This window comes from Neopelma chrysocephalum, unplaced genomic scaffold (genome assembly GCF_003984885.1).
Source record: "Neopelma chrysocephalum unplaced genomic scaffold, ASM398488v2 Primary Assembly neopelma1_96845, whole genome shotgun sequence".
NCBI classification, from domain to species: Eukaryota; Metazoa; Chordata; class Aves; order Passeriformes; family Pipridae; genus Neopelma; species Neopelma chrysocephalum.
The window spans coordinates 524270-547962 of record NW_020925488.1 but is presented as its reverse complement, the minus strand read 5'-3'; the positions used below and the strand labels follow the sequence as shown (position 1 = coordinate 547962).

The following is a 23693-nucleotide window of genomic DNA, read 5'->3' as shown; positions in this document are numbered from 1 at the left end:
ATCAGTTTGGCTTGCACTCTCCCAGCCAATGGTTCCTCCGAGGCTCCCTGCCACCAAGTCCCTCTCCAATCCATCCCTCTGGCCTTTGGGAAAATCTGGCCCAAAACAAAGCTTATTTGACAAACGAGCCCTGGATTGTGCACAGGGAGGGGTCTTGGTGCCGACTTCCAGCCGGGAATATCTGCTCAAATGTCCTTTCCCTGCAGCACCCTGAAGCTTCGAGTCTCCAGGAAACCCTGACTCTTCCCTGTTGGGGTTTGACTGCTAGACAAGGGAAAGAAATTAAAAAGCTTTACAAGCAAAAGGATGGAAAAAGTCCCTGCAATCCACTCTAGCTGCAAACACCCTCATGGCAGGTTCACAGTCAAGTATCTGGCTAATTCTTACAGGCCTCCAGGTGAGAACTTCAGATGGTCCTGCCCTATCAGTGCACCTGAAATTGTTGATCTCCATCCTAAAGGAGGCAAGTCTTGAAGCATCCTTGCCACAGCAGTGACCACCCTGTGCAGAGACAAAAGGTTTGTAAGTCAAGAGCAGGAATGGTCATGTACGATGGTCCTCTGTACGTAGTTAAGATATTTAAGAGATGTGTTTCATGTACTAGAGGTATCAATGGTACTGAATTATGCATGTTCTGAGAGTTCAGGTAGGATCATGGCCGTCCAGATTGTAAGAACTGAGCAAGATAACATTTGGCAGAGTCTTCTGGCCCAGCTGAAGACACAACAGCAAGAACCCTTTTGATGGAGACTCCCATCACCACCAAATACTGCCCAGGTGTCCTCTCCAGGGGATTGCTTTCCCCAGGCAATGCTTATCCTATGCCAATCCAAGTAAATTAATTTGTTGGTTGTTTTTTACCTTTAACACTGAGTGACTGCAATGCTGGAGATATGCACCAACAGAGATTTTCTCCTGCACACCCCCCCCTCTGGATGGTTGCCTTTTGCAGATGCTGAACTCATAACCCAGAGACTTTCAGAAGAATCAGGATTCTGCTGACCTGTTGCAGACTCAGCCTTGTTAACCCATTTCCCAGCCTGGTCTTCTCTGTGTCTCCAAAGCAATGGGGTTTTGATTCAGCCTCTTCATGAACCATTTGCACCTGATCTGGTTTCACCACTGTCCTGCAACAGTGTGGATCACCCCCTCCGTCTCCTGAAGTCTTTGTAGAGATGTGCTCAGCACCATCAAGACTGAGGCAGACATCATAATGAGGGGAAAATTAAATCACGAAACACTTTTTAATTATCAGCATCCCAATTAGCTGACAGTGGTGGCAGCCAGCCACCACAAGCTGGGGGAGGAGAACCAGCATCCCTGCAACAGTGGTGCCTTGGCAGGCATGTAGCTCATCTTCACCCTGCCTGGACCCACCCCTCTGCCCACTGCTGAGGGCTGCCATGGGTACACACATGGGGACACTTTTCCCTCCTATTCCTGGCTCTGAGACAGCATTTCACCACTGCAATCACTGGGCTGGAGTTGTGGTGCCTGTGCTGCCTTGTCTGCTTGAGAGCTGTACTTTCCAGGTGAGTTCCTAACAGCTGAGGGATAAGGAGGAAGCAGAGAAGTCAGTTTAATATCATTTTCCTTGTTATTATCTTGCAGCTTCTCCCCAGCAATTTGCTCAAACTTCTGTAAAACTCCTTGCCAAACAAGCCCCTGCCCAAATAGGCCTTCATGTCTGCAGGACTCTATTTATAACAGAGATCCCATTTAGCAGATAAGCCAAGGGAATTCAAGCAGGATTTAAGCTAAGCAGTTATCTGTGACCAGCGGCCACAGTGTGCATAACGTTAGATTTACTGGGGATGTGAAAGGCGGAGGGACAGGAGAGCAAACAGCCTCCGGAGCAGCCAGCCAGAACCTCGAGGGATGCAATCACTGCTGGCACAGACACTGCTCACAGAGACTTCACGAGAAGCCAAAAACAGTGAGCAAACCCCTTTCCCCGGGATCTGGGGAGCCTCCTGCACACCCCAGGATCCTGCAGGTATCAGCATCAATTCTCCTCTCCTCCTCCATCTTCACACTACCTTCCTTCCCAGGCATGTATTTCTGGCAAGGGTTTCACTTGTCTTCCCAGACAGATATTACAGTTTAAGATGATGCACTTAACAGGGTTGTGAAATCTGCCATAAAGTTTACTGCCCTACATCAATATAATGCCCTGCAAAGTTAATACGGAGGTACCTATTTTATAACAAGAACAAATAAAAACATATCCCATTAGCCCCCAGCATCACGAGTTGCATTTCTGATGGCCAGATGCTGCAATGAAATGGGTGGAGAATATTAATACAAATATGTATAGAGCTATGCACATGTACATACACACATGTACATACCTGTTTAAAAATTAGAAACTATTGGGTTTGCTCAGATGTTCTGCAGAGTTTGGAGGGCTGGAGAGATTGGCTGCAGATCCAAAGACATTTCTCTGCTATTACACCATGTCAATTTTTCATCATCTCAGAGGCCCTTGTCATAGAAAAATGGATAACTTTAAATTGATCCAAGGTCAAAGTTAAACATCTGGACGTAAATGTGGCAAGGAGTAAAAAGCAAAGGGGAACCAGTTACTTTCCATGTAAAGCAGTGACACTGGGACCATTCAAGATGCTGAATTCAAGAAGCAGCTCTGGCCTCTCTAGGGAAGTAGGAGGGTCCTAGAAATAAAACTTCCCTCAGTGTCTGTAGGTATTTCCACACTGAAGAGCAGTGAGATGGAGCACTGTGCCCCTCAGCTGTTCTGTTCTGACAGCCCTGGAGGGCAGCTGGGAGGCTGAGCATCCCCGGGAAGAAATGGGGCTGCTGGCTGCAAACCTGGCAGTGCCAAGCTGAACCCAGCCCTTAATCAACATCAGCCAGACTCCAGCCCAGCATAACCAGCCTGCATGCTCTCAGCTCCCATCTTCCCCTCCTCTGGCTGTCCTAGCCAAAGGTTCTGGAAGCAACATTCCTCATTTCTCCACTTCCAGCCCCAGCATGGCCCTCTGGTTCAGCTTGGTTGCAGTTCTTGGGAGAACTAATGAGTTTTCCCAGGATCTGTCCCAATGCCTTCCCCAGAGGCCAACAGCTGGCCCAGTAGCCACCTGGAAGGCACTGGGTGAGAACTATGGCACTGTTTGTCACTCCCAAAGAGTGGATAAGGGCACCCCAGCTTCCCAGTCCGCCCAAGTTCCTCTCTGCCCAAATACATCCATGGCATCATCCCCATCCATCTCCCAAGCAGCAAGTGCATCCCAAAGCTGGCAGAGGAGGTGCTGACTAAATCCTTCTCTCTGCTCCTTCTTGCCTCTTCCTCAGCCTCTCACCATCTCCATCCATATCCCCAGGTGCCAGGTCAGCAGTTGGGATGCAGCAAGCTCAGCCCTTTTAGCACCACTAGTATCCTGCAGGATTGCATCAAAGTTCTGGAGAGCAACATTCCAGCCGAAACTCAAGTCCCCATTGCCTGGGGAAGGCAACCTCAGGTGGAGGCAAGCTAAAAACCCCCTGAACAGTGAGGCATTTGCCATTGCCTTCCTCTCTGGTGTTCCTCATGCTCCATGTCTTATATCCATCCCCCTCCTGTCTCCCTCTAGACACCATCCCTTCAGAACAGGCATTATTACGGATATTATATTTTTTGGTCCTATTGTCAAGTGCTGAAAGATGTAAAATAAAAGGTATTAAATACAGTCAAAGAGTGGAAAGACTGTGTCAACTAGGCTTGCAGGAGTGATAAGAGGTTTTTCTTGTATTCCCTTCATATGAAAGTCTGCACCTGGCAAAGCCTGGAGAGTGCAAAAAGGGCATCAAGAACAAAACAATGCCAGCCCTGCCTGTGTCCAGTATGGCAAATACGAAAAAAAGGTCTTATGGTGGGGTGAGCCCCCACTGAAAGCCAGAGAGATGGGTAAAGTCAACCTGCAGCTGAGTAAAACATTAAAAGCCTCCGATAAGAAAAGGCCGTGAGGAAATAGTTATACATCACCACCACCTGCTGGGTACCACGGGAAGGATCCTCAGCCGCTGCCATGTCACCAGGCAAAGTCACCCCAAAAAGTGTGAGGGACCCCCCCAAAAGCAGCTGCCTGTCTCTCTGTCAGGAGAGAAAAGCAGTCTCCTGTAGGCAGCCTGCAAGCACCAGGAGTTTAGAAGTGTGTGTGAAGCCAATCTTTTTTGTTAATGCATGAATCCCAGGCAAAATAACAGGCGGCTCATGGAGGATGGGATCAATAAAGAGTTAAAGAAAGGTGAAATAATTAGGGTCCTGCTCATGGGGCATATGGAGAATGGGGCTTGTCAGAGCAGCTTGCTCTAATTTTTCATGGAGATTACGAATTTCAGTGGAGAGAGATAATAGCGTTGCTGTAACGTACTTAGGCTCTTGTAAGCCATTTGATCTGCTCCTGCCTGACACTCTGATTAATAAACCAGAGCGATAGCGAATCGACATGCCACACGAGATGTGCAGGAAAGCAGAAAATGAGGACATCCGAATGGGATTAAAGAAGGGGAACAAACTCCCACAGAGAGTTTCCTGGGGCATCCCAAACTCCCATCCCAAACATGTGCAAATGGGATGCAGGCAAGAAGATGTAACCCTCCTGGCAGCGGGGATGGTGTGGGCTGCACTGGCCATGTGAGCACCCGGGTTGGGGGCAGCAGCTCTGCAGCATATCTGGATGCAGCCCCATGGGATGTCCAGCTCAGTCCTTGGGCTGGTGGAGCTGAAAAGGTTATTGCAACCCTGGGTGTAAGGAAAGATCATGGAAGAGCAGAGGCAGACTGTGTTTCTCCAGCCCCAGCGGGTGTGCATTGGGGCTGGGGGATGTGCTGATGTGAGACACCCCCAGGAAGAGCACAGTGGATCACATCCAGAAGCTCCCTATCCCCACTGTCCCTTCACAAATCCAGATCCTCCTGCTTCAAAGGATTTCAAGCAGTAATTAGAGGCAGCTGCTATTGAAGGTTTACACTAAGACCTCAGTGGTGGGCTGCCCTCCTTCCTCAGGAAGTTACACTGAGTGTGATAAAGGCATGAGAGATGCCAAGGGGCTGATAAGGAGGAACTGGGGAGTGCTGTGCTGTAGATTTGGGCTGCCCCACCTCACCTTCCTTGCTGCCTTGCAAGGATCACACCACAGCTGCATCCACCACCTTGGTCATCAGCCCCCAGGTCCTGGCACCAAATTATCCACACCACTCCAAGCATCCTCCCCAAACTGCTGAAGAAATCCCAAGCTCTCTCCCTCCGCAGCTCTCATGGCCCCTCCGCTCCTGCCCTGGAAAGGGCCAGGCACTTTGGACAGAAATGATTTTTCATCCGGAAAATGCCAGTTCATCAAAACACTTCCTAAGAAAAGGTCACTTCAGAGAAATTTCTCTTTCTAAAAACGTTCTAGGGGAAAAAAAAAAAAAAAGGCATGCAACGTTTTGGCTATCCTGTTTCCACAACTTTAAATGAAAAATAAATCTTTTCTCCTCCACCCTACCCAGGTGCCAAATGACTTCATTTGGAAATGCAAGATCGTTATCTTCCTTCAAAAAAAAAAATCAAACAGAAAAGGATGAAATCAAAAGAAAATCTCTGGAAAAAGTTAAAGTGAAACACTCTGCTGAGTCCAACACAGCAAGTGGGAGCTGGGCTGCGCCCTGCCAGGTTCCCTAGGATGGCTTTCATCCCAGCTAGGGGTAGGACAGGATTCCCAAGTCTTGACAAGAATCCCAGGGCAACGGAGCTGGTTCCCATGCCCCAAAGCACAGGCTTTGCAGGACATGGTGTCACAGTCGAACATTTTATAGCCCAGGAGCTTGTCAGGGGCAGAGACTCCACAACTCGTGACATGCCAGAGCAGCAGAGCTTCACAGGCTGAAGGTGATGATGGGGAAGAGGCACCACTGAGGGAACAGGTCTCAACGAGGTGCAGAACAGCCCAGATACTGGGGTGGGAAGCAGGGGGCTGGTGTTTCTCTTACAGCCTCCCCACACGTGCTTGCAGTGCCCCGACATCATCCCCAGCCTTCAGCTGTTACAGTTTAGGCTGCATGGGGAGCGGGAATGCCAGCAATCAGGCATCCAGAAGGGAATCCAGGCTTGGTTCAATATTGAAAGAAGAAGGGCTTTGAAAGGAGTACACTCATTTCCCTGTTTCGTCCTTTGCCAAGAAAACCGGGGGGATGGAGGAAAGGGCGAAGGGGTGGGGGGAACAGTGGAAAAAATGTCTTGGCTTGGCCCTCTCTTCCTTTTATCTCGTGGGCAGCCTGCCGAGACAGGGTCTTCCCCCTGCTGAGCCCGCTGGCAGATCAAATGGAAGGAGAGAAGAGTTATAACCCCCCTCACTGAGGCCCCCTCCCCTCGACGAAAAGGAAAGGAGGAAAGAGCAAATGGTCCTGTGATGCCAACAGTTCCTACCCCAGCTGGATGGGAAACATCACGAAAAGTCAGCTTCCCAGCATCCATGGGGGGCCAGGAGATATTCTCCTCAACCAGCAAAGGGAAGCTCAGATGTGGTTGGAGGGTAGGCTGTGTCCTCATGGAGGGGACAGCACTGTTCCACGGCCTTGAACCAAGGGGGAAGGCCCCAGCAAGCATCTCCCCAGGGTCCAGCTGTGCCTGTTCCTCCATCGTGCCAGACCTTTCAGAGCCAACTCCAAGCAAACAGCTTAATTAAATGCCTTTATTCCAAGGACTCCCTCTGTGTGTTTGTGTATTTCTGGATTAGCAGTTAATACAGTAAGAGGCTTTATTGCAACTAAATTGATTTCTTCACCTTTTTTTTTTCTTTCTTCTGTATGCTTTTTCCTCCTCTTCCCACTCACCAGTGTTGTTCCTGGTCACAGGGTTTCCCATGCAGATCCTCACCTTCACTGCCAGATGGTGCCAATAAGGGTGCAAAGGGGAGGTGATCACACAAAGAACCTACCCAGAGAGATCTGAAGGACCAAGGATGTTGAAGGCATTCTTATTTCTAGGGTGGGCAGGTAATCAAGTGAGCATTGGCTGTGTTATTATATGGGGGAGAAGAGATTGCTGCTGTGAACTGGGTGATTGAATTGACAGGCACGGGTGGAACAGGTGGGGTGGGGGGGAAATCTCCAGCCATCCCCAATCCAAGGACACCACATTTCCCAAGGCACTGAGGCCACAGATCCCCAGAGGGAAACCTCAACTCCAGACCCAACTGCAGACTCCTAAGCATTGTTTGGCAGGGTCTGTGCAATCCCACCACCTTTTTCTTTTCACTGAAATTCAACTCCCCTACACTATAATTAAATTGTTACCAGCATGTAGTGTGCTGGCCCCATGCTTAACTTGAAGGCTATGATTGCAACATATCCATGTGGAATTACGATCAAGGAATTATAGACTTTGCTAGCCCATCGCCCAGTATCTCCTGACCCCTCCACAAGCTCATGGTGTTCACAGCTTCTTGCTAAGGTTAATTAAAAAAATTACCTAGATTGCTAAATGCAGTCATTACCCCAAGCTGGGACCTGGACACTACTCTGGGCTTCTCAGGATGGGCACAGTCCTGTGCTGCACTTTCTTTCCTTTTCCTTTTCCTTTTCCTTTTCCTTTTCCTTTTCCTTTTCCTTTTCCTTTTCCTTTTCCTTTTCCTTTTCCTTTTCCCTTTTCCCTTTTCCCTTTTCCCTTTTCCTTCCTTCTTTACAGCCTGCCTGCCTGCTCCTTCTTGCTTTCCCTCCTTCACTCTGTCCTCCCTTCCCTCCCCTTCTCCCCTTCCCCTCCCTCCCTCTTGCCCTGTGCCCCCTGTCCTTGCATAGGCTGGCAGGGCTGCCCTCTCCCCTTTCCCTCCCTGGGCAGTGGGAGCTGAAGCCGTAATTAAACTTGGCTGGGAGGAACGTGAATCAAAAGGCTGTTAAAAAAGAAAAGAAACAAGGGTACCTGTGGGATTACGTGAGCCAGAAAAATGCAAAGCCGCCTTCCAGCCGCCCATAAAATAGATGCTGTCTCCTTTCCCATTGGCAGGGTTTGGCTGAACACAAAAGGCTAGGAAGAGGATTTTTATGGGAGTTATTTATAGCCTGAATGAATAGTGGTGTGTCTGCTGGTGTGTTTCTGCCTCTCAGCGTGTGCTGAGGGTGCCAGCCTCGCTGGGTGACACCACACTGGGCTTGGGATAGCACCTGCAAACCTGGATGTAGTGCCTTGAGACCTAGGCAGACCTTCCTGCAGGGATGGGGGTGACAGCAAAAGAGGAGAAATCAGGACAAGAAAGGATGGGAGGGAGCAGCTGAGAGAAGCTGCTGTTTGCCCCCCAGCAGCTTCACCTTGTCCAATGTCACCATACACCTGTGTGGGGACAAGCAGTGGGGTGTTCCAGCACAAGAGCTGACACTCCAGGACCATCCATGGGATATCCGTTGTTGCCCCCTTCCTAACATCTTCACTTGTAACCTGGCTGCTTTTCCTCTTTCCTGGTTTGATAGAGATATCTGAGAAGCCTTCCCCCCCATTTGCACCAGGAGCCAGAACAAAGATTCATCTCATTGTGAACGAGATCAGTTTAAAATCATCCCCAAACTCCACGCAAAGCTCAGAAGTTGGCACTTCAAGAAGCATATTCATTAAATAAAGGGGGGGAGAAAAAGAAAAGGCAGAGAGGAGGGGGAAGAAAAAAAAAGATTACCTTGCTGAATTAATCAGGCTTCACTGTAATGTTCAGCCTCAGATTTTATTTCCTGTAATAAGCCCATTAATACGGGTGTCTATAGCAGGGGGCTTTTAGCAGCAGGCACCATTAGTGTAACGAGGAAGGGCTAATAGAATTTTATTGGAATTTTTACTCCGACATCACAGCCTTTTAAAACAGCTGTCTCAATAGGCATTATTATTCTGATTAACATTTAGACAGCACAAATCATAGTGATGCCCTTGGTGTCCCGCAGGTTTTATCATAATCATTCCAAGTTCTTGATGCGTCGGCTAGTCCTTTTGGGGGTGGGGGGGAAATTTTAGACCCCAGCAGAGGCTGGGGATCATTTCTCCTGCGCCAATGTGTCAGCTACTTCTGAGGCGACCTGCCGGACTGTGATGGAACAGGGTCCTGCTATTACCAAAGAGCAGTGGAAGCAGCTGCAAACAGAATAGATGATTTTTGATGATCTCTGATCCCAAGGGGAAATTGAAAGTGGGATAGGAAGGGTTAAAAAGCAAACTGGCATCCTGGGGACCCATCCTGGCTTTGCACTCTCTCTGTTTCTTGCCCACTTGAGAATTAAACATTTAATTTTTAATTATTTTTTTAATTGTGTTAATTAAATAGTGAGCCAGCAGTTTGGACGCACTAACCCAGGGGTTTGCCACACAGTGTTGTTTTGGGGCTGGGAAACATTTTCCTCACAGCTGCAAGACCTGTGCCGGATGGAAGGTAGCCACGTCTAAGCCGGAGGCACCCTAAAGGTGTCACACCGGGGGTGTCCCAAGGATCCTCTTAAAGCCCAGAGGCATCCTGGCCAGCTGATGGGGCCAGGTCTCTGCGTAATTGATGCTATTTGAGGCATGGGGAACCTGAAACACGAGGAGGGGCAGCACTTCTCCCCCAGGAACAGCACAGGCAGCCCAGGAGTCCTATCTCCCGTCCCAAGCACGTAGCCATGAGGGAGCGGAGGAGCTGCCATGAGCTACACACAAATGCGAGCAAAACAAGGGACGTATTAAACACCAAAAGCAAACAGGCTGCAGATGGACTTTTGGCTTTTATTTGTCAAGTTTTGTTTCACGAGGGCAATTTATGAGGACATTTTGTTGTGGTCAGGCATGTCAGTGTGCGTGGGGAGCAGCAGCTGGTTCATCCCCGCTCCAGCCATTCCCTGTGGGGCTTAAGCCACCCTGGGGACACTGAAGCAGGTGGTTTGGCTTGGAGCCGGGCAGGGGAGCCCAAGGGCACTGGCAAGGCTGGAGACCTACTAATTACTTTCTTATTAGCATCTAATTAGTATCTCTCCACTTCCTCCCCTCTCCCAAGGGCTCTGCCTCTGCCAGGAACCACCTCATGCCCAGGCAAACCCCAGGGGATGATTCCACCCCGGCTCCATCCTGGTGTTACAATGTCTCCCCGCCCCCAGAGCTTTGTAGCAGACTCCTCGGTATTGCTGATGATAATTAGCAAAATATTTACAGATTCCTTCTCTGGAACATCAGGATGAAGGGGGATCCTTCCTTTGGGGCAGGCACAGATGTTTGTGAGCTCTCACAGCTGGCTCCAGCAGCAGGGGTGTGCAGGGTGCCCAATTTCAGCCATGCCAGATCCTGGGTGCTGCAAGGGCTCCTCCCTTCTTCCAGCATATCCACTGCAGGTGGGTAACCTCCTTTTGTGGTCAAGCATTTTGGCTGAACCCAACTCAGACCAGTCCCCTGCCCTCCCATCCACACCTGCTCCTCTCTCTCCCCAGCTAGTTGTGTTTGGGTTGAATCCAGCAGGAATCTATACCCTCCTGTGGTTTCTCTTGCTCTAAACAGAGGCCACTGACTTCAGGATGGGGTTCCAGGATGGGAGAGGCTGAAACAACACGCAGTGCCAGGTCCCCATCGGCAAGACTTGAGCCCCAAGGTACCTCCCCAACCTCAGGCAAGCAGGAAATTCGGGGGGAACTGGGGGAAGCCACTGTTTAGTGACCACATGGATGCTGCAGTGTGACAGTATTTAATTACCTGCATGTATCAGACAATTAACAAGCTAAATTCCACCCTTGGGGCTTGGCAGGCAGCATCCAGACATCTCACTGTGTCCACCTGGGACCAGCAGCCCTCCCACAACACATGGTCCCCGAAGGCTCTGAAAATGCATTGCAGGGTGTAGTCAGTGACCATCAGCAGAGGAAGAAAGACCAGCTGTCTAAGACATGAGTAAGTCACCTCCAAAATTGTTTCCTGCTGGTCTCAACCCTTTGGAAAGTCCCTGCCAAGGCAGCTGCCAAGCCCAGGACAGATGCATCACATGGCCCAGGACAAGATGGGTGCTGTTTGCTGGCCCAGTTGCTCCCATGCTCCTGCATGTCCAGCTAAGACAAAATTTAGAAGAAATCTGGGTTTTGCTTTTCATTCTCCTGGCACAGCAGATTTCCCCACTGCACTGAGCTCTCTGCTGCAGGGCACCAGAGTGTTTAGCATCTGCTTAAAATTTTTAATTGTTTTCATTATAAGGGCCTGGTGGTGTCTTTTAGATAGAAATGGGAAGGATTTGGCCTTCTCTCTGTTTCCCACACTCCCATTCCTCCTTTTTCTCTCCCTTCCTTCATTTCTTCCTTCCTTTCATCCTTCCTCTCTTCCTCCCTTTCCTTCTCTTCTTCCCTCCTAAAAATTCCCTGATTTCTTCCTTAATACATTGACAAAACCCCCACTCAGTTTCAGGCAGCAGCAGGCAAGGAGAAACTCAATGATAAGGGCAAAAACAACAGTAAAACTGGAATGAAATGACAGCCATAAACCTGGTACCAGGAGGAACAGTAAAACTGCACTTTGGCAGGAGCCAGCAGGCCTGGACTCATAACTTTTTTTTCTGATTAAAACACTCTGGTCACAGATTAACTTCTTTTGTTCAATATTTATTGTCTCACCTGCACTGGAAAGCAGGGAGGAGAGGAAGAGGGGTAGGCAGGACTGGGGACTCGGAATCTGCAGCATGTCTGCAGCTCTGCAGCCTTTGGCAGCTGCCAAGGACATGGACATGTAACCAAAGGTCATGTACCTGCCTCCAGCACTTGCCTCTACCATTAAGTGCTCATTCCAAATGGTGCCTGTGCACCAGGGCAGCATCCCAGGACTCAACTGTGTCCGGAGAAGGATTCAGTATCAGAGCTGGGGGTGCTCTGGGTCTCCCAAACATGCAGGACAGGAATTATGATGGAGACAGCCACTGCTACAACCTGTGCAAGCACACTGGCTTGTCTCTCTCGAGACAAAACCCCAGGAGCTTTGGGAAAGCCATGTCCCTTGGCAGATTGACCCATTTCTTTCAGTGGCATCAGAAAATGGAATTGAAATGAGAATAAACTCCTGGCCATACCCCCTCAAGCATCTCTATACCTCCACATCCTCCACTGGACTTATCCCTTGCTCCTTGCAGAGCATGGGACGTGCCAGCCCAGTGCAGAACCACTGCATCCTTTTCTAATCCCTCACAGACCTACTAGCGCACCACAGAGGGTGCAAACACCTCCAAGGGACCTTGATGCGTTTTTAATTCATTAACTCCATGCTTGAGCTTAGCCTTAGCTCCTCTTGCTCTCCCCATCCCCCACCCTGCTCACTCCTCCAGAGCAGCTCAGGGCAAGAATTGCAGATGCTGGGGGATGTGGAGTCAGGAAAAGGATGACCCAGTCACAGGGACGCCCAGGATCTCTGACAGCTACCCTGCAGAAACGAAATGGCATTGAGGAACATCCCTACAGGGAATCCCAAGGGGCCTCAGTTTCCCTTTGATGCTCCCAGGTCAAGAGCAACAGCTGGGTACCCCACAGCCCCTCCACTCCCCCATCCCTCACCCAGCTAGACTTTTTAATCTCTCTGCCCTAAATCACTTTTTAATTAAAACTGGACTGTAATCACTAAAATATAAAAGGCTTTGGGGCTCTACAGCACATCAGCAACGGTTCCTACGAATTGCAATGCCCTTCCATCCACAGTAGCTCTGTTTGCACCAGCCTGATGCCTCCTTGCGCTATAGGAAACCTTCATTGCTCCCTTCCAGCCTTTCACACCTCTGTGCACAAGCTAAAAATGTCAGGGCAAGAGGAGGTGGATCTGTTGGGAGGAAGTGGGAAGCTCAGTATAGCCCTGCTCTCACACCTGGCTGTATCCCCTGCTCCTCCTCTAACTGCTGCTGGCTTCCACCCCGAGTTTTTCAGATTTTAGAGGGGGTATTTAATTTTTATTTAAAAAAAATAAAATCAATTCTCAGGCCATCTCAGAGACTTTTTTAGTAGCAGCTGAACTACAGGAGCCACTACCGGCAGCAGAGGGCATCCCGGAACCGGCACTCCTCAGCACGCACTGCCTCCCCAGCCTCCGCCCTAAATCACGACACAACAAACAGGCTGTTCATTAGCTGCTGTTTAATTAAGCAATATGGATCCTGCCTCGATATTTACAGTCGCACTTACTCTGATTTACTGGAGAGAGCCTCGTTTCTAAAGACGGTGACTGTAAAGTTTAATACCGCTTGACTTAACTGCGAGTTTCATTTACGGCCCCGGGCCGAGGCGCGGCAGCCCGGCCTGGGAGCCGCTGGGCTATTAAATCAGAGCTAACTGCGCGTGCAGGGAGATGACGAGCTTCGTTACAACCGGTTCAGCGGCTAATTACCCCAATCTGGATTGCCACATTTAAGCCAATTTGTTGCCGCTTTCCCAGGACCCCGGAGACACGCGTGGGAGTTCAGAGGTTGGCACGCAGGCACTGGTTGCGACGAGAAGGGACGAGGGGCTGCGATCGGGAGGGTCGCAGAGCCCAAACGGACACTGCTTGTCCCAGGAGAGAAATCAGTCTGCAAGAGGCCAGATTCCAAGCCGGGCAACCCCTATACCTTGCGCAGGGACGTTGTGCACAATGATGGCTCCAGCTCCTCCCCAAAACCCTGGGGCACCTGGGGAGCCCTGAGGTCAGTTTGGATGCTTTGTGGATTCAGGGATGGGGAAATCCAGGCAGAAGGACAGGACCAGCATGTAGTAGAGCATCCAGCCTCACAGCCAGTGGCTTTCAGTGCCTTTCTGTCTCCCCCAGCCCCATGGATAGGGATGCACAGGTGGGGCAGAGGAAACACGGCCCTCCTCACAAACTCTTGTGTTGTAGGTAGGAGGAGAGCATTTCTCTCCTTGCAATGTATCTCCAGCCCTCAGGAGCTCACTCACAGACTTGACAAGGGTAGGGGTCTCATTAGAGAGTTGTGAGAATGGTTCTGTAGTGACAAATAAAAACTATTTGTGCAAAGACATGATAGTACATAGCACAGCATCCTCCCCCACGTCAGCTGTGGTGGCATCACTGTCCACAACCTACCCCTGCACAGCCCCGGGGGCTTTCCTGGAGGGAAGGGCTGCAAGGGAGGAGAGCACAGACAGGTGAATGCAGCATCCCTCAGCTCAGCCCAGGGACCAGGCTGCCACTATCCCACACCATGTGCGGCCACAGGGAAGGACAAAGGGGGCAGCAACAGCACCACGAAGAGAGCTGACCCACCAGTGCCTGGCAGCATCCCGGCAGTCCCAGCACTCACAGCAGGCACCATGAGGGCTGCAGGCCAGCACTCCCAGGCAGAGAGGATGAAGAGGAGAAGCTCCAGGGCTGACTATTCCAGCCAGCAGCTTCCATGCAGTGAGTTTGCCAGGACTCAGTCCTCTCCCAGGAGCTCGCTAAGCCTTGGTCTACATCCATTCCTCCCTGCTTCCCACTCCTCCCCAAGCCTGCAGCACTCAGAGACGGACTCAGAGCTCCCCCCATGGAGGAAGAGGAGGCAGCACAGAGGCAGGGGCCAGGAATAAGAGGCATGGGGGTGCCAGCACATCCCCTGCAGCCACCGGTGTTACCCACCCCCCCAGAAGTTGGGGGTCCCCACTAGAGACCCTAATCCTCCCACCCAGGGCTGAGAGCCACGAGGGCAGAAGCAGAGGGACTTTTGTTTCCAGATTTTATTGTCCGGGGTTGGGGGAGGGTATGTCCCTCCACAGAGAAGGAAGAACTCCCAATCCCACCAGTGAGACTGGACTGGTAAGGAGTGTAAGCCCTTTGGTGGTGGTAGGAGCACGCTGTGGAGGCACAGACAGAGCCTAGGATGGTGAAGGAGACAAGGAACAGCACCACCTATGTGAGGATGCCACAGGATTAGGCCTGGAGTACCTAAACAGGCAAAACCAATCCCAAAACCCAGCCCAGTCATGACAAGACTCAGGAGAATCTGGGAGCTGAGAGGGGTCACAAGGCCTCACAAGGTCACAAGGAGTTCCCAGGCCTCAGCTCTCAGCACTGCCAGTTGTCTCCTGGCCTTACTAAGCACACAGAATCACAGACCTCTACCATTAACCCAGCACTGCCAAGGCCACCATTAAACCAAATCCCCAAATGCCACATCTACATGTTTTTGAATACTTCCAGGGATGGTGACTCCATCACTTTCCTGGACAGCCTGTTTCAGTGCCTGACCAAACCTTTCAGCAAATTTTCCCCAACATCCAACCTAAACTGTACCTCACACAACTTGAGACTATTTCCTCTTGTCCTATCACTTGTTATCTGGGAGAAACTTCCCTACCTGGCTATGACCTCCTTTCTGGTAGCTGTAGAATGGGGTAAAGTTTCCCCTCACACTCACATATGAGGACCGGCTCCGCTGCTCCCCATCACATCTCCTTGTCCCCTTCTTTGTAGTGCACCTCAGGGAGGCTCCTCAGGCGCTCAGCTGCCTGCAGGGCACAGCACAAAGGGCAGCCAGCGGCTGGTCCCAGGAACAGCCCTGGCACAGGACTCTCTGGTTCCCCCAGTCCCCATGAGCTGCACTCACCTGCTCAGGGGTGAGGTCCCTCTGTGCCTGCGCCAGCATCTCATATCCCACCATGAACTTGCGGACAGTGGCAGAGCGCAGCAGTGGGGGGTAGTAGTGGGCATGGAGCTGCCAGTGCCTGCAGTCCTCCTCCAGGTGGGGGCCTGTGGGGGCTCCTGCCGCAGGTGTAGGTGCTGCGTGAGCCACGGGAAGGGGACGGGGATGAGAGTGAGGGGATTGTGGGGGTCCCCCAGCCACGCAACTCACCGTGCCAGCCCATGGAGTAGGGGAAGGAGACTTCAAAGAGGTTGTCGTACTTGATGAGCAGCCTCTTCATGATGGAGGCCAGGCCTGCAGAAGAGTGCCACCCTGAGCTGGCCAAGCCCCTCCGAGGGCAGGCAGCATGCCAGGCAATGAGGCATGTAACCCTCAGCAACTCTCCCTGGGTGGACATCAGTGACAGGCAAGAGGGTTGCATTTGGTAGTTGACCCCCTCCCCACCCATGCAGACAGCACAAGCAACACCACAGGAGTTTCCCCAGAAGTAGGGAGCATCATGTGCTTCATCACCCCAAAAAGGACTCTATTCTCACCTGCAGTACTGCCTGTGCCTGGACACCAAGCTCTTATCCCAGCAAAACAGGGGTGTCAGTTCCCTCCTCAGCCAAACCCAGTGGCCCTGAACCCCAAGGGGATATGGACCCTCCAGCACCAGCACCAGCACAGCTGCCACAGAGCCACCTCCTAATGAAGGTCAAAGCCCAAAGGACTTTGGGGCTAACAAGGCTCAGAGCCACTCACTGTCCCTCTCGCCCTCTCTGAGGTCCTGGAGGCGGCAGACGTGGCGGCGGGGCAGCAGCAGGGTCTGGTAGGGCCAGGTGGCCCAGTACGGCACCACGACCAGCCAGTCCGCATTCTCCACCACCAGCCTTTCCTGCAGGACACGGTGCTTGATGGGGAATTACGCAAGCCCAACAGCCCAGGGCACTCCCGGGGCCCAGCTCTTAGGGGCTGGGGAACCCGCCCTGGCACATATCCAGCTGCCAGGGAGGGGATATGGACAACAGCCACGTCCTGACCTTTCGGCGAGTCTCCTGCTCAGCGTACTCCAGCAGCATGGGCACGCCATGCTGGCTCAGGTGCTCACGCTGGGTCCGGTCCTCCAGGCGCGCCTCGTTCGGGAGGAAGCTGCTGGCCCACACCTGGGAAGCACATCGGGGCACGGGGCTTGGGGACTCGCACCCGCCTTTGCAGGGGTACCCCCAGCCACACCGCCCATCTGCAGGTCCCTGCTGCCACCAGGTGGAGAGTCCAGATTACGGCAGCCACAAGCGACAGTGCACCCGGGAGGGGCGGTGACTGGATAGGCATGGGGTCTCCTCACTGCACGGAGGACCAGGGTGAGGGGATTGCCGTTTACATCTTCCCCCGGGGGTTTGTTGTAGGGTCGCCGACAAGGACTCACGGTTTAGCCAGGTGACAGATGGGACAGTCTCACCTGACAGTGGGGGTGCGGGTTGGAGCAGCCCATCATCGCTCCCTTGTTCTCGAAAATCTGCAGAGGAAGAGGTGCAGCCAGCAGGTCCCGGCCACAGGGTCCCCATTGCGAGTTGCTGGGGTGCCCCCAGCAAGACAGGGAAGCATCCACAGGGGAACAGAGCCTCACACCCACATGGAAAGGCTCAGCAGGGCACAATGTAGGGACAGGGGACCCACAAACAACTGGGATAGTCCCAACTCCTGGTGCTGCCAGAGTACCCAGCACTGGTCCCCCACCTCCAGCCAGAAAAGAGCAGCCCCCACCAGTCCCACACCTGCACCCAGGGGTAGGAAGCACCCAGCTCGGTCGCCAGCTCTGCCCACGCATCGATGACAGCCCGGATCTCTGCCAGGGACATGAGGGGCAGCGTCAGGTCTGACCAGGGGTGGAAGCACATCACCTTGCTGTGGAGGAAACACACGTGGCTGGGACTGTGGGTATCTCCAGAGATCCTCACAGTCCTGCTGGGTGCAGTGGAACAAGGGACAGTGACAAGACCTCCAGAATGACCCCAAAATAGCGCAGATGTGCACAGAACAGGCACTGCAAGAAGGGAGCAGGCTCAATCCAGCATCACCTCGCAGGTCCTGGACAAATCGTGTCCCAGATTCCCTGGAGCCATGGAGGTACTTACCACACACCCCTGGCTGGGGCAGCTCGGAACAAGGGGTGATCACTGTCATCTAGGGAAGGACAGAGAGCAGAGAGGGAGAAGGTGCTGGGGCAGCACCCATGTCTCTCCAGGCCACCTTGCAGCCCCTCCAAGACCCAAGTCTGCGGGTCCCCGGCAGCCTGTTCTACTCCCAGAAGTTACCAGGTTCTGGAGCATCAGGCTGCAGCGCAGGGAAGTCATTTGGGAAGACAAAAGTGCCCTCGTACTGGGGGTTCACCTGCCGGGGCGAGAGATGGGATCAAGATGGGAGAGGGTGTTGGGGGAGCCCGGCCCCCTGGGTCCTTTGGTGGTACCTCGCCGTTGGCCCGGGTGGCCCCGGGACAGAGGGGGTTGTTGGGGTCCCAGCGGGGTACATCCTCGGGGGGCGGCTTCTCCAGCTGCCCTTGCCAGGGGCGTTTCACCCGGTGGGCCGATACCAGCACCCAGTCGTCCCGCAGAGGGTTGTAACGAGCGTGCTGGTGCTCTGCGGGAAGGGGAGAGCAGCGGGGCGTCAGGGAGGGACGCGGGGGGCAGACCCCCCTGCAGACAGGTTACACAAACACCCACCTCCTACAAGAGGAGGGCATGCAAGAGACTTTGAACCTTCCCAGCTTCAACCCTTCCTCCCTGTCCCAGTCCGCTGCCACCCGCCCGAGGCAGGGAGGGTTCCCGCAGCTCCCGCTTCCCGGGGCTGTGCTGCGCTCCACCGGGGGGTCTGGAGGGAGGGAGAGAGGGAGGGAGGGAGGAAGGGGAGGGAGGAAAGCAGCCCCGTCCGTACCGCTGGCGCGGAAGCGGCTGCCCCCCTCCTTCTGCCCTGCCGGCGCTGGCTCCATGCCTGCCCGCTCCCGGAAACCCGGCGGGATCGGCCCCTTCCAGCCTCCCGCTCCGCCCCGTCGCGCCGGCGCAGCCGCCCCAGGCCGTGCGTGGCGTGGCCGCGGCGGGGGCGGTCCCGGGCCGGGTCCCGCTCCCGCTCCCGGTGCCGGGGGGGCGGCGGAGCGCGGCATGGGAGCGGCGTGGGGGCGGCGGGCGCTGCGGGCCGGGCTGGCGCTGGGAGCGCTGGCGCTGGTGCTGCAGGTGCTGCGGGGATGGCTGGCGGCCAAGCGGTACGAGTTCACCCCCGCCGAGATCGCACAGCTCGCCCGGCACCACGCGGGTAACGCGGCCGCCCGTGGGGACCGGGGAGGGTAGCGGCGGGGAGGGGAAGCAAGGAGGGACGGGGGGATGGCGATGGGGATTGGGATGGGGCGCGGAACCGGGGACGTGGCGGGGAGCGGCGGCCTGGGATGGAGAGGGGAGCCGTGTCGAGGGGGAGGGATCAAGGAGAGTCCGGTACAGGGGGGCCGGGATCACGGGGGAATGGGGTTGGAGTCAAGGAGGGGCCAGGGGCTGGGACTGGGCAGCAGGACCGGGATAGGGAGGGGATCGGTACAGAGCAACAGCCACAGGGAGCATGGGGGAAGCGGAGTGGAAAATGGGGCTGAAGCAAAGGAGAGATGGGGTCCGGGACAGAGGCGTCACCCAGCCCGGTTGGGACCGGACCCGGGGCTAGGGCCGTTCTCTCGGTCCTTGGGCTGGGCCAGGTCAGGGGACCAAGCCCCACGTGGGTCAGAGGCATAAGCGGCCCCCTCGCTGGGGCTGAAGGGGAGGGCTGTCCCTGTAGGGCACAGGGTGTACGGTCGGGACTGCATGTCACCGGGGCAGGGGCACTGTCACCTTGCTTGGGACCCCCCTATTGCCCAGCACCTGGGGTGGGCTGTAGGGCTGGAGCACTTGGTGCTGTTTATTCTCCATCACCATCCAGGGAGGCAATAGAGATGGGTCAACAGGGGCTGAAGGCTGGGGAGAGGAGACATCTTCCCTAGGTAGACCCCTCTAAGGGAGCACTGGGACCCTGTGGCTGTGCAGGGGATTCGGGGGGTGGCCAGCAGAGCTTTTCCTCTGCCGGGGACTTACAGTGACCCTGGCTGCTGCAGGGCTGGACCATGAGCTGGCTTTCTCCAAGATCATTGTGGAGCTACGAAAGAAGCACCCAGGCCACATCCTGCCAGATGAGGACCTGCAGTGGGTGTTCGTGAATGCAGGCGGGTGGATGGGCTCCATGTGCCTGCTCCATGCCTCGCTCACCGAGTACGTGCTGCTCTTCGGGACAGCTGTTGACACCGGGGGCCACTCAGGTAAGCAGGGGGACAGGTCTGGCAGGTAGGGTTGTTCTGTGAGCTCTTTCCACTCCACTTGTTTGAGTCCAACTACCCTGGCCGTGGTGTGCCTGGCACAGGCATTGCTTCACTTCTTGTATGGGGTGGGCGATGCTGGAAAATAATTTGTGGGGCCTAGCCTGTGTGGTGTCCTGCAGCACCTGCAGGTCTCTGTGCATGACATGCCGTGTGGCCAGGACTCTCCGCATCCAGCTGGCAGGCGATGGCAGACATCTCATCTCCCGGTGCTTCAGCAGGAAGCGAATGCCAAACAAGGTGGAAACGATGGGGCTTAAGGACACCAAGCAGCCCAGGCTGGTTCACACAGGCAGCCTGGGTACCAGACCCGTCTGCGCTTCTTGGTGTATTGAGGCCCTGGGGCTTGGTATCTTCACCCCTAGAGAGCTGCTCCATGGTTCAGACCTGGGCTCCTGCACTGTCCCTGGCAGGGACATGCTCAGCCAGTGCTGTCTATCTTCCCATAGGTCGGTACTGGGCAGATATTTCTGACACTGTCATCTCTGGGACATTCCGGCAGTGGAAGGAGGGGACCACCAGAAGTGAGATCTACTATCCAGGTAAGTGCAGCAGCCATAGCACCCTGTGGGTTGCATCCATGTCCTTGGGACAAAGCCACTTGCTGTCATAAAGCCCTTCCTTCAAGCTGGCCAAAAGCTCCGGATAGGGCAGTTTATGTCCCCAGTGACACATCCCTCAGTGGCTGGCAATAAGAGAAAAGTGAGCAAGGCTGGGGGTGGGTTGGGATGCTCAGCCTTGCAGGTCCCAATCTCAGGTGTCTCCCCTTTGGGCATGATGTGGGGCAGCTCCTGGGAGCCGTGCTGGTTGTGTTTGTTGGCAGGAGACACCATCGTGCACCTGGCGGGAGAGGCCACATCAGTGCAGTGGAGCGCGGGCACCTGGATGGTGGAGTACGGCCGGGGCTTCATCCCCTCCACACTCGCCTTCGCCCTGGCTGACACCCTCTTCAGCACTCAGGACTTCGTCACCCTCTTCTACACCCTGCGTGTCTATGCCAAGGGCTTGCTCCTGGAAGCCAATGCCTTCTTCAGCACCTTTGGATGCTGAGCCTGTCTTGCCAGGGCACCCTGCCGAGCCCAGTTGGCTCCACTCCTCCCAGCCTTTCTCTCTTCCTCCCCAAGCCCAGGTTCTAGCAGAGGCAGCAGGAGATCCCCTGTGCCTTCCCCAAATTTCTCTGTCCTTCCCCATGGGCCAACAGGGTGCCAGGACAGAGGGATCTTGGTGGTCACGGCAATACAGACCACCAGTTCTCTTTACTACTTGCCTCTCCCTCCTTTCTATCGGAGTCATGTCCAGCTTTTCCATCCCTCGGGGCTGGAGTGGCCTTGCAGTGTACAAACAGCCCTGTGTGCTCTCAGTATGCAACGGGAGAGGGGCTGGAGCTGGCTGTCCCCAGGCCCCACAAAATTTCTGCAGCTCTTGAGACATCAGGAGAAGGATGCTGCCCTCAGGGCTGGGTGCACAGGGTGAGCCAGGCTAGAGCACCGACTGTAAAGGTCAGCCAGTAAGTCCCCCATCTCCCTGGCAGCCTGCCGGGACTGCAGGCAGCGCAAAGCACTATGTCCAGCTGGCAGCATCTCCCGTGGCTCCATCCCTGCTGATGTAGGTTGGCAGCACACAGTGTCACCCTGGCACGAGGCAAGATCTGTGCTGAGACCCCCCAGCAGAGGGGGAATGCCCAGCTTCTGTGCTGGAAATCCCCGTGGTCCCCCGTGTGTCATCTGCCCGAGGAGATGGGCCAGGGCTGGAAGAGGGTCCCTTTCCCACAGTCCCCTCCCTGCAGTCCCCCCCCAAGGGGGAAACCCACCGTCTGTCGCCTTAATGGAAACCCCGTTCTGCATGGCCTCTTGGCTATGCACATACCCAGCATCTTTGAGTGCCCAAATGTCTGTTTTACTAGCTCAGGATGGGATCTCGCCCTTCAAAATGCTTCCCCTGGCTGTGAGATCCCATGGGGACAGCCGCTCTGCTCGGCTCCCGGCATGGGATCCCGGCTGCTGACGGAGCACTGCAATGCCCCAGCGGAACCCAGCAGTGGACCCTGCTTGCATCCCTGTGGCCAGACCCATGTGGGCTCACTGCATGGTGGAGGACTTTCACCTCCATGCTGCTGCCAAGCACGTGTGTGTCCCTGGCCACCCAGGCCTGTAGCATGTTGCTCCTCCTCCTCTGTGGACTGTCCCTGTCTGCTGACCAGCAGCCCTGCACATGGGCTACTTCTTAATTTGCTACCTGAATAGAGATACCAGTAATAAAGTTGTTCATCCCATATGCTCAGGTGTCTGGGAGAGTCTCTGGAGCGTGCTGAGCCCTGCCATGGCAAAGGCCAGCCACATGCTCAGCAGTAGTCCTCCTGACAGCTGAGTGTCCCCGGGGAAGCTGGCATCATCCCTCTTGGGGTCCTGGGGGTACAGTGTTGGGCAGGATCAGCCCTGTCTCAGCTCCCAGGGATTGGCAGAAGATGGTGCTGTTACTCCTTTCTCCACTGCAGTTGCTGGGGACCAAAAGCCTGGGCTGATGCCAGGTCCCTGCTTCCATGGGGGGGTCTCAGAGCCCAGGCAGCTCCATCCTTTGGGGGACAATGCCAATGCTGGGTCTGTGGTGGATGGACCTAGACACAGCAGGTGATGGTTCTGAGAGGTTTACACACACACACGTTGGCATACATGCTACATGCATGTATACATGGAGGCAGGCAGGATTGTTGTCTGTGTGTGTCTGTGTGTGTGTGTGTGTGTGTGTGTATTGCCAGGTCATGTGCAGATGTGTGTGTGAATGTAGGTAGAATAGTTTTCAGGTGGGTGTAGGCACAACAGGTGGTGGCACATGTGTGTATATAGGTAGAACAATCGTTTGCCTGTCCACTCGGTGTGGGCAGTTGCACACACATGAGTGCTGGGACACAAATGGGTAGGATGTGCACGTGTGCATGTGCCCGTGCAGATGAGATAAGTGTGTCACGCATATGCATGTGCACAGCGCGCAGTGCACACACCAGCAGGTATGTACACACCTTTTTGCTCACCTGTGTGCTCATGGTCAGATTGTGTGTATGCACACGTGCATGTGGGCACACACAGGCTGGGTGTGCTCACTCGTGTGTGTTCCCGTGGGCTGCGAGGCCTCCCTGGCCCCACACTGTGGGCCTTCCCTGGGGTCTAGCTGGGCCCTGTTGAGAAACACAAGCGATCCCACACAAGCTGGTCCGCCTGGGAAGGCGCTAACTCAGCAGCTCGTATCAATACCGCTCCACTTACAGCGAAGGCCGCATAATGAAAATCCGATGGGCACGCTGGTGGGAGTAAATAAGTATGCCATTAAAATAAGAAAATCAAAGCTCTGGACAGGTCTTTTCTCTTGCCCATTGATTTCTTTTATTACGGAAATATTGCTGCTAAATAACATTAGTGTGAACAATCTCAGCAGTGTTTTCTGTAGCGCCTGTGTCAATAACTCCATCACGGGTGGGGGATCCCCCCCAGCCTGGCTGCAGGGACAGCAGCCCTGTCCATGCTAAGGGCTGCTCTGAGGGTGCCTTCCTCAGCATTCCCAGCTAGGCTGGGACATGCCAAGCAGAGAAACCATGCAGCATTGGTGTCTCAGACTCAGGAACCCTGGCTGCTTTGCTGCAGCAGGAGGGGTTCCCCCAGTCCCAGCACTGAGCACAGACAGTGCCAGGCATTCAAGGTTTCCAAAAAGCATCCCTTCCCTTTGCTGCGAGTGTTTGCAGCCTCTTAGTCAGGTTAAGTGTCTCCAGTGACCAAAGAGGAAAAATGGGT

The 23693-nt window shown here is 54.2% G+C and overlaps 2 protein-coding genes across 4 annotated transcripts; one reads left to right on the top strand and one right to left on the bottom strand.

The window, feature by feature from the left end:
* Positions 1 to 10773: 10773 nt before the first annotated feature.
* Positions 10774 to 18576, bottom strand: GALT (galactose-1-phosphate uridylyltransferase). 2 transcript variants are annotated; one of them, XM_027670445.1, is made up of 12 exons: positions 18459 to 18576; positions 17995 to 18164; positions 17843 to 17918; positions 17663 to 17711; positions 17303 to 17432; positions 16987 to 17043; positions 16568 to 16690; positions 16290 to 16422; positions 15756 to 15839; positions 15510 to 15664; positions 15315 to 15411; positions 10774 to 10790 (listed from the first exon to the last, which is right to left on the bottom strand). In XM_027670445.1, exons 1-11 carry the CDS (start codon positions 18511 to 18513, stop codon positions 15349 to 15351), a joined length of 1095 nt encoding a protein of 364 aa, XP_027526246.1. In that variant the 5' UTR covers positions 18514 to 18576; the 3' UTR covers positions 10774 to 10790; positions 15315 to 15348. The 2 variants fall into 2 exon arrangements, with proteins under 2 accessions (XP_027526246.1, XP_027526245.1); XM_027670444.1 differs by lacking the exon at positions 10774 to 10790 and adding an exon at positions 13054 to 14812 and having other exon boundaries at positions 15321 to 15411.
* Positions 18577 to 18676: 100 nt separating this feature from the next.
* On the top strand, positions 18677 to 22186 carry SIGMAR1 (sigma non-opioid intracellular receptor 1). Of its 2 annotated transcripts, XM_027670441.1 has the most exons (4): positions 18677 to 18833; positions 19654 to 19854; positions 20361 to 20453; positions 20735 to 22186. In XM_027670441.1, the coding sequence occupies exons 1-4, from the start codon at positions 18683 to 18685 to the stop codon at positions 20959 to 20961; spliced, it is 672 nt and encodes a 223-aa protein (XP_027526242.1). In that variant the 5' UTR covers positions 18677 to 18682; the 3' UTR covers positions 20962 to 22186. The 2 variants fall into 2 exon arrangements, with proteins under 2 accessions (XP_027526242.1, XP_027526243.1); XM_027670442.1 differs by lacking the exon at positions 18677 to 18833 and having other exon boundaries at positions 19756 to 19807.
* The last annotated feature ends 1507 nt before the right edge of the window (positions 22187 to 23693 follow it).

What these genes read in the sequence shown, in the direction of transcription:
- GALT (XM_027670445.1), bottom strand. Translation starts at nt 18,513, where the DNA reads ATGGAGCCAGCGCCGGCAGGGCAGAAGGAGGGGGGCAGCCGCTTCCGC. An exon ending in ACCCGCACCCCCACTGTCAG is followed by an intron (nt 16,691 to 16,986) that starts GTGAGACTGTCC and finishes TGTGCTTCCCAG; the next exon opens with GTGTGGGCCAGCAGCTTCCT. An exon ending in GGGACCTCACCCCTGAGCAG is followed by an intron (nt 15,412 to 15,509) that starts GTGAGTGCAGCT and finishes TGTGCCCTGCAG; the next exon opens with GCAGCTGAGCGCCTGAGGAG.
- SIGMAR1 (XM_027670441.1), top strand. Translation starts at nt 18,683, where the DNA reads ATGGGAGCGGCGTGGGGGCGGCGGGCGCTGCGGGCCGGGCTGGCGCTG. An exon ending in TGACACCGGGGGCCACTCAG is followed by an intron (nt 19,855 to 20,360) that starts GTAAGCAGGGGG and finishes ATCTTCCCATAG; the next exon opens with GTCGGTACTGGGCAGATATT. An exon ending in AAGTGAGATCTACTATCCAG is followed by an intron (nt 20,454 to 20,734) that starts GTAAGTGCAGCA and finishes GTTTGTTGGCAG; the next exon opens with GAGACACCATCGTGCACCTG.